The 12,202-nt window shown below is 34.5% G+C and overlaps 1 protein-coding gene across 4 annotated transcripts in view; it reads left to right on the forward strand.

Moving 5' to 3' along the window:
• SLIT2 (slit guidance ligand 2) overlaps nt 1–12,202 on the forward strand; it is a 361,007-nt gene that overhangs the window by 288,528 nt on the left and 60,277 nt on the right. For all 4 annotated transcript variants that reach the window (XM_063107731.1, XM_063107732.1, XM_063107729.1 and 1 more), the window contains 6 exons: nt 797–929; nt 4,116–4,184; nt 6,596–6,667; nt 7,136–7,207; nt 8,807–8,878; nt 11,631–11,794. In XM_063107731.1, the coding sequence (XP_062963801.1) occupies nt 797–929; nt 4,116–4,184; nt 6,596–6,667; nt 7,136–7,207; nt 8,807–8,878; nt 11,631–11,794 (582 nt within the window). The remainder of the gene's footprint in view (nt 1–796; nt 930–4,115; nt 4,185–6,595; nt 6,668–7,135; nt 7,208–8,806; nt 8,879–11,630; nt 11,795–12,202) is intronic.

A 12,202-nucleotide genomic window follows, 5' to 3' on the forward strand; every position in this document is an offset into this window, starting at 1 on the left:
TGTTGTTCTGTTTTGCTGTTTTGTTTTGTTTTAGCAACAGGACGTTTATTGTGTGCCCTTCCACATTTGAGTCTACTTTATGTGAGTTTCTAAATATTTCAGAAGATTTTCTAGTTTCCATCTTGTGGTTGTACTATCTATATAGCTTAATTTTAACTTTTCTTTATTATCCTAGACATCTCTTTTAGTAACTACCATTTTCAAGTGAGAAAAGCAATTGCCTCATAAAATAGAAGTTCTAGTAAATCTGATAGAAATACTAGTTTTCATCTTTTAGTGCTCTTTTCATCATTACATTTGATTCTCATGAACGCTCTTTAAGGTAGGTCGAACAGGTTCTGTTATTATTGCTGGTGAACAGGGAGCTAATTTGAGCTCCATATTTTAAAATGAGGGACCCATGCAATTTTTGCTAAACATTTTAATCTGTCTGTTTATATCTCTTTATGTCTGTCTCCTTATAATTTCTCTGTTATTCAGTTTATACTTATATATTCTAATTAAAAGTATAATTTGTGTAAATAACTGAACAAATAAGCAGCTATTATCATTGTACTGGTAATAGAAATTGTAAACTATTTTCTGAAATTCCATCCTAGGCAGTCTGAAAACAATGCTATTTAGAACATATGGTATCAATTTGTAAGTTCTTAATGCCCTATGCATAAGTGATCACATGGTTCAAGACTCTTGTGTTTAAGTTCATTTAAAGGCATAAAATCCCTTTTAGCACCTTCAAAACCACAAATCTGGTTGTTGTTGTTTTTTTTCTTCTGTATTTCCTCTGGCAATTTAGGAAATGATGACAACAGTTGCTCCCCACTGTCTCGCTGCCCTACAGAATGTACTTGTTTGGATACTGTAGTCCGATGTAGCAACAAGGGCTTGAAGGTTTTGCCAAAAGGTATTCCAAGAGATGTCACAGAGTTGTAAGTAGAGCTTGTCTTTCCTTTTCCTTGACAATTAATATTTTACACACCAAGGGGAATGGACACCAACCAAAAATCTTTAGAATCCTGTTTGCAGATTACATTCTATGGCCATTAATTATTATCATGTAAAACTATAAACAAATAATACAAAAGCTAGTTCAGAAATCCTTGAGAATTGCTGGGTTCCTGCATATGTGTGTGTGTGTGTGTTTGTGTGTTTCACAGTAGGATCTCTCAGTGCCTTTATTATGCTAAGGAGTACTGTGGAACTCCAAGAGAGGATGGTAAAATACAAGGTGGCTCTCCCATTTGGTTGTCCTTATAACCCTTTCCTCATGGAGCATCTTGCAAGGTTATGTTCCATTGGATGCACTTTGGGAAATGCTGTATATTTAATGTATTTACAGCATTTAGGATATCCCATATGGTCAATTCCTCTTTACCTCTATTAGCCGTAGAAGAAATTTTCACCACATGGGATAAATAATATTCTGGGATATGGAGAAAACTGGCATAACCCTTGTCCTTAGAAAGGGATATTGCTTTTTTGGACTTGAATCAGAATCCTTTAGATCCTAAAGGATGTGGGACCAATTATCCCTGACATTTTCATAACTGATATTTTACCACAAATTGCATGGCCAATATACACATATCCAGACCTTCAGCGCTGCCCACACTCCCCTGACTACCTCACGGTGCATATGCAGAATGGAATAAATCAGAAAATAAGCTGCTAGAACCATGTTGAATGCATGCCCATTCATTCCATTCCTTTATCTCTAAACTAATGTACGGTGTGCAAATGCTTGATGTGAATCCAATTGAGTCAAGTTGCCTGTATTTATTTTTTGTGTATATGGAGCCATGGATCAATAATGATTTAAATCCAAATGTAATTCATGCAGATGTGTACCTGTAATTCCTGCAGATGCATGCAAAAATTCCAAATGAGCAGCTTTGATAAATTTTTGGCAGTGTGCAACATAGGTAATGAAGTTCAAAACGATGTCGCTTCAGTTTTCAGGGAACTTATTTTCAAATCATGTGCAGTTCTGTGGATCCTACTTTGGTCCTGAATGGAATGCTTACAGAAGGAAGGAATAATCTTAGCATGTGAGCACAGAATGTCCCTCTTAGATATGAACTGCTGTAAAGTGTTCAGTTTCTCTCTCACTACCAATCACAATTGTTAATTAACTGTAAGCACTGCTTTATATGTATGTGTAATTAAGTACTTAGTTCTTATTTTAATATGTTTTACCAGTATTTCAGAAGATCGTATGAGCCCCTTAATCCTCCCCTGTTGAGAGGCTAGATGACTATAGAGTATTCTGTATGCAAAGCATTGATTTCAGGAATACCCCAGTGGGGAGCTTAACAGTCAAGATCATCTTTGATGCTAAATCCCTCTTCTACCCTTTTAACTGGCCATGTCTTGGCCCTTTTACCCAATTCCCATGAAATAATTTTAAACATTCTTTAATTTCCTTATTAAGCAACATCAGAGAACCTGCTTGATTCATTTCCTGTCTATGCCATCTACATGTTTCTTCTGTCAGAAAATTGAGTTTTCAATCCATTTCACTACAAATAATTAAAAAGTACCCTTTTTTAAAAAGAAAATATGCTGTAGAGATAACAAAAATAGTTTTACCTCCCAGAGAGCTTATTCTTAGAATCGTACCAAGTCAGCAGGATCCTTCTTGCCAGTGACATATATGCATGTATTAGAAAAATTTCATATGTGCATTATATTAAATTATGAAAGAATTTGGCAAAAATAAGCATGTATTGGTGGACAAGTTTGAACAAATGGTATCCATTATTTTTAATCAGTTCCATATAACCCTCCCCTTAGATTGTTTAACATATACACATTCATAGAACACATTCTGAATCTTTTTTGGCCTTCCACTACGGTGTTTTCTGCAAAAGAGGGAGAGTGCTGCAGTACATGGGGTGATGCTTCCCTCTAGTGGTACCAAGAAAAACTTAGCAAGAGGGAAGAAAGGCAGAGGAGTCAAAGGAAAAATAGTGTCAGAAATTTGAGTTGTCGTAAGGAGTCATAACGTATGCCCAACTCTTAATCAAGTATTTATTACGTACTTTGACAACTTGTGCCTTTTGTATAACTGTTTTCATTTGGAAATATTAGAAATAGATTATTTTCTTAGGCAACTTCTCAACTAGTTCTGTATCCAGCAAAAATACAAATTTCAACCTGGAATCTCAAGATTGGCCGCAACACTGGGGTAGAAAGGGCCACACATTCAATGTGCCGGAATTGTTTGTGGACACATCTATAGCCAGATGGCCCAAGTTGCTGAAAGACATTTGTGCTCTTGACCATCTATATTCTGGGAAAGAAAAGCCTTGGGAGGAGATGAGATTTATTTTTTTGTGACATCACGGATATAACTTCAAGCATTCATTTATTTTTGTGTCTTGCAATTAGCCTAAAACCTATCTTTCTTTATTATTCTTGTGACTCTAATAAGAAAGTGAAAATTTACTTATATGTAGTTATTTATTACTTTTACATATATATGCTGTATTTGTGCACTTGATAAACATTGTGGTATTCTGTGAAACTTCCTAAATTATCATCACCAAACAGATATATAGTGATAAAAACTATTTTTAAATTTAAACCTAATTATTTTCAAATCCCCAAATACTTCCCTAAAACTGTCCATTGTTATTTACAAGTGTATTGATATACATGAAGGCAATGAAGAGTGGTCTTGACCATAGCAGCAAGGTTTTTCTCAATAGTTAATGAATTTCATGATATTGTCTCCAACCAAGTACAAGCAAACTGAGGGCTGACTAAAAATATGGTTCATCGAGTGAACTTTCTCGCTTATACACAAATGGCTAGATGTTTGCCTTCCCTTGTTAAATAAACCATGAAGAACTGGACTCACCAGTCTTTCCTTGGTTTTATAATTTAGCCTAAGTGATCCACAAAGAATTCTGCTGGGTTGGACAACTGTGTGTGTGTTTTTTTGTTTGTTTGTTTTTCTTTACTTCTCCTAAATAACAGCTGGGAACATGACTTCTTAAAGCAAAAATTGCCAAGTGGTTCCTTGCCTCAGTTAAAGTGAAATATTGTTCACTTGTTTTATGATATGCCACTGTTATTTTTATAAGAAGCTAATATTGTTTCCTTTTGTTTAGGTATCTGGATGGGAACCAATTTACACTGGTTCCCAAGGAACTCTCTAACTACAAACATTTAACACTTATGTGAGTCATATTTTGCATTTTTTCCATCTTTGACTTATTCTGTTTCATAAAAATGGGGATGGCAAGGGGCAGAAGACTTAGTGAAGCTTTCAGATAATATAAATCATTTACAGTGAGATGGTTCCTTCCTCGCTCACAGTGGTTCTGGGTCACTAGCTACATCTTCATTGAATATCAATCAGGCAAAGGAATGTCTTAGGAAAAGGTCTTCCTCTGTTCAAAGAAGCACAAATACGATAAAGTCTGAGTAGTCAGAGAATTACTGAACCGCAGCAAAACTGGGTACTTGTATTGATAATAAATATGGGCTATATTATGACAAGCCAAGGAAAGCAAGATAGAAAACAATGTCTGTATTTTTGACTTTAAGCAAAAAATGGTAGATAGTGATAACTTTACTTGAAAATATATTATAAATTTTGTTTCCTAGGTTTGCGTTTCTTACCTAAAGCATTATTAAGTATATTCAGGGCTTATGGTATTAAAATTTATTTTATAAAATCCATATATATCTATACAGTATTTAAGTATACTTGACAAACATACTGACATTCTGAATATAAATTTTAAAATACTAAAAAGTTTTTTAGTTTGGTTTGATGTCCTCATAATATAACATCTCCTTTGTTCATTAATGAAAACAATTCTTGACTATCTTTAGGTTGTAAATACAAGAAGATATTTAAAGAAGATATTTAAATGTATAAACATTTTGCTCTAGATATATACACAATATTTAAAAATGGATAGAATCTTGTTACATATATCACACTTTTAGAGTAGCCTTGTTGATAATTGATAAAACTTTCAGGACACATATAACAGCAAATAGGTAAAGATAGTAGATGTTGATGGAGAATACCTTATCATTAATTTAAGTCTGTCTGATTTTAGAGTAAATATGGCTAGCTTAGAAGGCAGAGTGCTAGTGTTCCTTGAATAAGAAGGTTTATTTCTAATTAGCGAATTCCAGAATCCTAGGTAATAGAAAATGTTGCACGTCCTAGTGTAAACTTTATCTATGCACATTGAGGCTAGCTGAAATGCTGTTGATTTTCAGTTTTCCTTAAAAGTATGGGAAAATCAAACACTTTATAGAAAGTGTATAGGACTATTTAAATGACATATGATTTAATTACAGAAAAATAAATATCCTTTAAGATGTCTTGTTCTGCCTCTAGTTTTTCCTTTTTAGCAGCAAGAACTGATTACGTATATTTTGTTCTGTTAAATAAACCATTAAATTGCAGCAATTTCCATAGGGTCACTTTAGCAGATTTGGGCCATTTGTGGGACAGCGTGTGATTATTTAAAACCGGTTAGAGATGAAAAATGAGAATTTGTGGATCCAGAAATGGTTTTAGCAGTGACTCATTATACAACTCTAGGCAAGTAACTTCTAAGATAGGTACATTTATTTTAAAAATTTAAGTATAGCACTTCAGCTAAAACAATTGAATATAAAGCTCCTATAAGATTCCTACCATTTTCATAATTGTATGGAACTATTTTATGGATATTTTGATATTTTAGTAAAAAATGAATTATCCTCAGTTTTTCTGAATCTTCCATTTATTCATATATTTTGCATTTTACTTCAGAAAATAATTAGTGAATATATATAGTAATTATATATAGTGAATATATATATTGCTGAATACAAATATTAGTAAATATACATATTATTATATATATGTGCATGTGTATATAAAACAAGAATAAAATCAAGTTCATGGAATATAAATTACAACCCATAGTATAAACTACACTTATTAATAGCCATTTATTATTGGTAAAAATTCAACATTGCTTTTGTTTACTTGTCATTATTAAACAAATATTTATTGAGGACTTACTGAGTGCCAACAACTCTGCCAAAGGCAGAGCACAAGTGTTTTTAATAGTGGTATTTTGAATGTAATTAAATCAGGGGTTCATTTAGTTATCAAATTTGAGTGTGTGTGTCAGTGAACATAAAGAGGATGAAGTATGTATATCAGATGGGACTTTCAAAATAAAGGTTTATTTCTCACCCACAAAATGTGTGGTGAGGAGCTTCCTCTTTTTGGAACATCCCTCATCTGTGGAGGTGGGAGCAGAGAGATGTGGGAAGGTGAGCCTGCTCTAGAACTTTCGCTCTGAAGCAAGACCAGCCACTGGTGCCCACGCTTCACTGGCTAATACAAGGCTTATGGTCACTCCTAATTTCAACAGGGCGGGGTGTGAATGATTATGAGTGGCACTGCAATCTACCCCAGAGGGTAATCCAGTATTGTGTTACTTTCGAATAATAGCTGAGCGCTAATAATACTGCTATGACTATGAATAAGAGCTTTCTCTTTCCAAAAATCACTCATGTTTCCGTTTCTGTGGTTATTAGTAAATTCCATTTCTTTCTTTTTCTCTTTTAGAGACTTAAGTAACAACAGAATAAGCACCCTTTCTAATCAGAGCTTCAGCAACATGACCCAGCTCCTCACCTTGTGAGTTTGGAAGTGTGGTACTGTGTATTCATTACTTAATTGCACAGCATGCATTTTCTAGACACTGGACTTTCCTAGTGCCCTCAAGGAATGTTTCTATTGGGAGAAACAGATAAAATCTTGATTAGTGAACAAATACAGATATTACAAAAAGAAAGGAAGAATAATTTTTGTTTGTGGTGGAGTTAGGGGAGATAGACTTCTAGGCAAAGACACCTTAGAGAAGGGATAGTTAAGTCCCCAGCATCAGGTAAGCGTGGGCAGAGGGAAGTGTTCTAGGTTGTATTTAGGAAATAAATATCTTGTATTAGAAAGACAACACAAAGATGAAAAATATATATTATGTGTAAATATTCTCAATGTATAAGATGCTCAAATAACCCAGTTTTTAACTGCTTTATTTTAAAACTGACATTTGGCCATTTCCGGGTTCCTGAATAAAACAAATTGGCATATGTATGCTTTCAGAATTCTTAGTTACAACCGTCTGAGATGTATTCCTCCTCGAACCTTTGATGGATTGAAGTCTCTTCGATTACTGTAAGCATCTTATGTTAAGTAAAATACCTCTTTTCTCAGGGATCTGAATTTGGGTTGTGTTTTTAATGATTTAACTGCTTTGTGGATTCTTGGCTATTTTAGTATATATGCATTAGGATTTAGTATAAATTTGGAAATAGGAAAATCATTTCTTACTGTAGGCTTTGATTTAGATAACATACCTCTCTTTTGCATTGCTTGCTGTTGTAGTCATTTAATTGATTATAGATCACATTAAGATGTATTCATTATGTAGCTCCAATTAATTTTGAAAGATAAGAAAATTTAATTTCTTTAGAAATTACTTAATACATGAATAATTTTTAACTACAAAATGTACTTAAAACTATGTGAAATAAAACATGATCCTCAATCCCACTCCCCAACCCCAGTATTAACAGTTAGAAGAGTTTGATGTGCTCTTCTGTATTTTTTTGTATGCTTTTGTTTTTATATCCTAATATATGCATGCCTGTGACTGAATACCTGGATTTTTCACTCTTTTCTTTTTTTTATAATAGGATGTTTTGTTGTTCTACCACTATCTATTTTTATTTAACATATGCTTTAGAATATTTTCATTATATAAATATTACTTAACTGTTTAACTGGTGCAGAGTATTCCATAGGTTGAAGGAACTATTACTTATTTAATCACACTCATCTTTATTATCATTTGGTTTAATTATAAATTTTTATTATTCTATATAGTGTTCTAGTGAGCAACCTATACATTAATCTTGATGCAAATGTGCTAGCATTTTAGTAATGATTTACAGTGGTGAGGTATTTGCAAGTATATTGGAAAGATACCAAAAGTAATTGTCAAGTTGTCTCCCAAACAAGATTTTGTCAATTTACAAATTTATTTTTTCACCAACTGTTTAGTAAGATTACCTTTTTCAAAGCATTCCTGAAAACACTGAATATTATTAATCCTTTTATTTTTGTTCGTATTACTTATTAAAAATTATTTTCCGTTCCAGTTTTAATTTGCATTTCCAATTACTAAAGCATTTTAGTATATATTATTAATTGAGCACTTGTGCTTCTTATTCTAATGAGCCTGATCAGATCATTTCCCATTTTCTATTAGATTAAATATCTTTATGCACCTACAACTTTACCTTCTGTTTCCAGGTCTTATGTAAAGGAACTAATCTTTACACTTTATATATTACAAATATTTCCCATTCTGTTTCTTGTATGGAATATTTTATCAGATGGTTACATTTTATGTTGTCAAATTTTTTTCACTCTTTCTCTTTTTTGTTTCTGGGTTTTGTATTGTGCTTTTGAAAGCTTTCCCTATCTCATTTTTATAAAAAGGAGCTCTTCTGTATTTTTACTACATTTTTAGTATTATTTTTATATTAAACTCTTCAATCTGGAATTTATTTTATGCGTATGACGTGAGATAGGAACTTTTTGCTTTGCCAAATATATTTCCAGTGTATCAAGACTATTTACTGCATAGACCTTCTTTTCTGCCCTGAGTTAAAAAGCTTATTATAAACTAAAGTTTTGCGCAGGCATGGGGATTTTTCCGAATTCTCTGAAATAATAGGGAATTTAATTTTGCTTTTTCTTTTTTTTTAGTTCTCTACATGGAAATGACATTTCCGTTGTCCCTGAAGGTGCTTTCAATGATCTTTCAGCATTATCACACCTGTGAGTACCCAGTTCATGAATGTGGGTTTAGGGTCAAACTCTCCCTAATAAGAGAGTTTGAAACAGTCCTCTGCCACTTCTTTTATTGAAACATCATAAGATGTGATCGGATTCATCTTTAAAGAACACGTAAAGATTTTCATTCTTGATATGATGCCCTCTACCAGATAGCTTTAATTTACCCTTCTGACTCTCATTGTCCATTAATTGAGTTCTGTTTGATTAGCTAAAAGTGTCTCTTCTATAGACACGGCTCCCCACCCTTACTAGCCTTTGCCTTTTTTTCTTATTGTTCTCTGATTCTGGAATATCAGCTCTCCTTCAGTTCAGTCTGTCCCAACCCTCCAGGTCACCTCCCAAGTATCACCTCCTCCATGAAGCCTCTCCTGACTTGCTCAAACTGTATTTATTTATTTAGCAAATATTACTCTTCATCAGTGATGGCACCATGAAAACTAAATTCAACATGGTTCAAGATTTCATGGTCTGGTAGTGGGGAACAACCAAATCTTCATATTGGGTGAAATGTTTTTCCTTTACGTCTCCTCTCATAGCTGCCTTTTCATACCTCTCCATTTCTCGGAAGTACAATGAAACAATGAAAAAAATATGAGATAATTAGGGTCCAAAAAACTTGTTTAGGTTGAACTCCATTTTTCCATGATTGCTAGGTGTAATGAAGACCACGGCAAACCCAGAAGGAGGTTCTAAGATCCAAAACCTTCTCAAGCGAATCTGAGTTTGGTGCCAGCTGGTGCAGCAATCTGCTTTAGCCCAAATATCAATGTCAGTTGGGCCCCAGTTCCCTAGGAGAGGTTTTCTGCCATATTCCCTCCTGGCTTTGCATTCCCCTCCAAAACCCACAAACTCCAAGAAGATAAGAAGTTTAGAAATTGAGAAAGAGGGATTGAGATAGGAGAACAGAATCCAATAGTCAATCATGTCACATCTGAATTTGCTATATGGGAACTGGGTTATTAATGTGGGTTTCTGTACATCCATCTTTCAGACTGTTATGTGCCTCCCATTAACATTCCTTCAACTAAACTGCTAGATCCCAGGAGACACGACCTCTAATTTTTCATCTTTGAGCCCCAGCACCTACTTCTAAGTTGACATTAAGGCCACATTTAACGAACTCCATGGCTGCCATTTGCATGAGATACAATATGAATGAAGCCCTAGTTCAGGTGCAGAACTGCAGTGCTGTCTGGCAGAGAATGCAGCATGAAGGAAGAGGTGGCCATTCTGCTAGTGTCAGGGTCCCATGAAAAGGCTGCACAGAAAAGGCTGCACAGGAAGGATGCTGCTTTAGCTGAGCAGAACTTTCCTTTATGTGAGCAGTCCCCCTCCCCCAACAATGAGAGCAATTTGAATCTTGTCTTGTTACCTGTTCTGCCTTGTATTTTATTTATGCATTTGTCTTTTACTCCCTAGATCATAAGGAGCTTTGCTTCATTCACTTTTTTTTACTTCCTCTCCTGTCATAGTATAAACTTAGCAAATGTCAGTAGTGGTGAGATCAGATGACTCAAAAACATTATTTTGCCCATGTTTAACTTGGAAGAGTTTGAATCTGACATACATGTGAGCATAACATTCACTACATTTCAATTCTTGGATAAAGTTGGGCATTAAAACTGCTACAATAGAAAGTGTTATAATTTTACAAGTAAACCATCCATTTTGATGATTTCCTAAAAAAGAATAAGATTAATTATGCTAAGACTGTAGATACAGAAGTATTACTAATCAGAAGCTAATTATAAATCAGAGTTAATCAACTTTAAGTGCTACTTTATGCACTACTACTTATGCCCAAGCTTGGCAAGTTTATGAACCCACTGGTTAACTTCTCTGCTCTCAGTTTCTTAATCTGTAATAATGTTGACCTCAGAGTTACTGTTTAAGAGTAAAATGAGGGAATTCATGTAGATGGCTTAGCCCAGCTGCTGCTTATAGTAATGGTGCAATAAATGTTAACTATTATCTTGATTACTGTCCTATCAGTACTACAGCTTATGTGAGTAGGAACCAAAGTTCTAAAGTGAAAGACTAGCATTATGCATCTTCAGTATTTTGTGCCCTTTCTTATCTCTGTGCCTTTGTACTTACTGATCTTTTACCTGAAACATCCTTCCCAACCTTGTTCATCTACTTAACTATCCTTAGACTCTCTTAACCACCAGTCCCCCAAGAAAAGTTATTCTATTTTTTCACAGTCGTCTTGTAAATACTTCTCCTAAGCAATGAAAGTTATTTGCATCTGTGAGTATATGCCAATCTCCTCCTGACAGGAGTTCTTTGAAGTTAAGAATAATGCATTAAAAATATTATGAGTTAAGAATATATTTGGGTCCTTAGAACCTTGCATAGTGATTGAGTTCTCAGTAAATAATTGGTGAATGAAGGAAGTGTTAATCTGCACTTAAGTGTGCTGACACCCAATATAAACCTGTTTCCGCAAATATAAGGAGACCTCGTGATGCACAGATAACTGTTAACACTAGTGACAACTCACTGAATCCCAGCTGCACATTAGGTCAGGAAAATGGGGAATCCCCAATGTCTCTATTTTCTTCTCAATTGTTATCCTCAATAAACCTATAGTGATTTTCTACTGAGCATCACTGTGAATTCTGTTCCCTTAGGAAATAACAGTACTTCCATATTTGTGTGTGTGTGTGTGTGTGTGTGTGTGTGTGTGTGTGTGTGTGTGTGTGTGTGTGATTTTGTGGTGGTGTTTTTCCAGAGCAATTGGAGCCAACCCTCTTTACTGTGATTGTAACATGCAATGGTTATCCGACTGGGTAAAGTCAGAATATAAGGAACCTGGAATTGCTCGTTGTGCTGGTCCTGGAGAAATGGCAGATAAACTGTTACTCACAACTCCTTCCAAAAAATTTACATGTCAAGGTATGGTATTTAATTATTTGTACTTCTTTTTTTAAAAAAATCACTATATTAATTAAAGAAGAGAAAGACAGTCATTTTGCCACTAAATTTCAAAGGTGTAGTTGAAAATCCCAGTAAGTACTTAATTACTTGGTCCACTTGTGCTTGGACAAGACAGAGCAGTTACCTGAGGTGCCGTGCAAAGGACTAGGCTTTTCAAATAAATATCAGAAAAAGTCCACTGGAAATGACTAAGTGTTCTTGAAAATGTACGAAGAAATGCAGAGTACATGGTCTCTGGAAATTCCTTTCATAGCTTCTAACAATTAAAATGTTTTGCTTTTGCTTTATCCGAACATGTGCCCTGTTCCTAGGGCTGCCAGGGCCCTGTGGCTTCCTGATACCAGGTAAGGAGAAAAGGGTCCTCCC

Source organism: Cynocephalus volans, chromosome 9 (genome assembly GCF_027409185.1).
Source record: "Cynocephalus volans isolate mCynVol1 chromosome 9, mCynVol1.pri, whole genome shotgun sequence".
Taxonomy (NCBI): domain Eukaryota; kingdom Metazoa; phylum Chordata; class Mammalia; order Dermoptera; family Cynocephalidae; genus Cynocephalus; species Cynocephalus volans.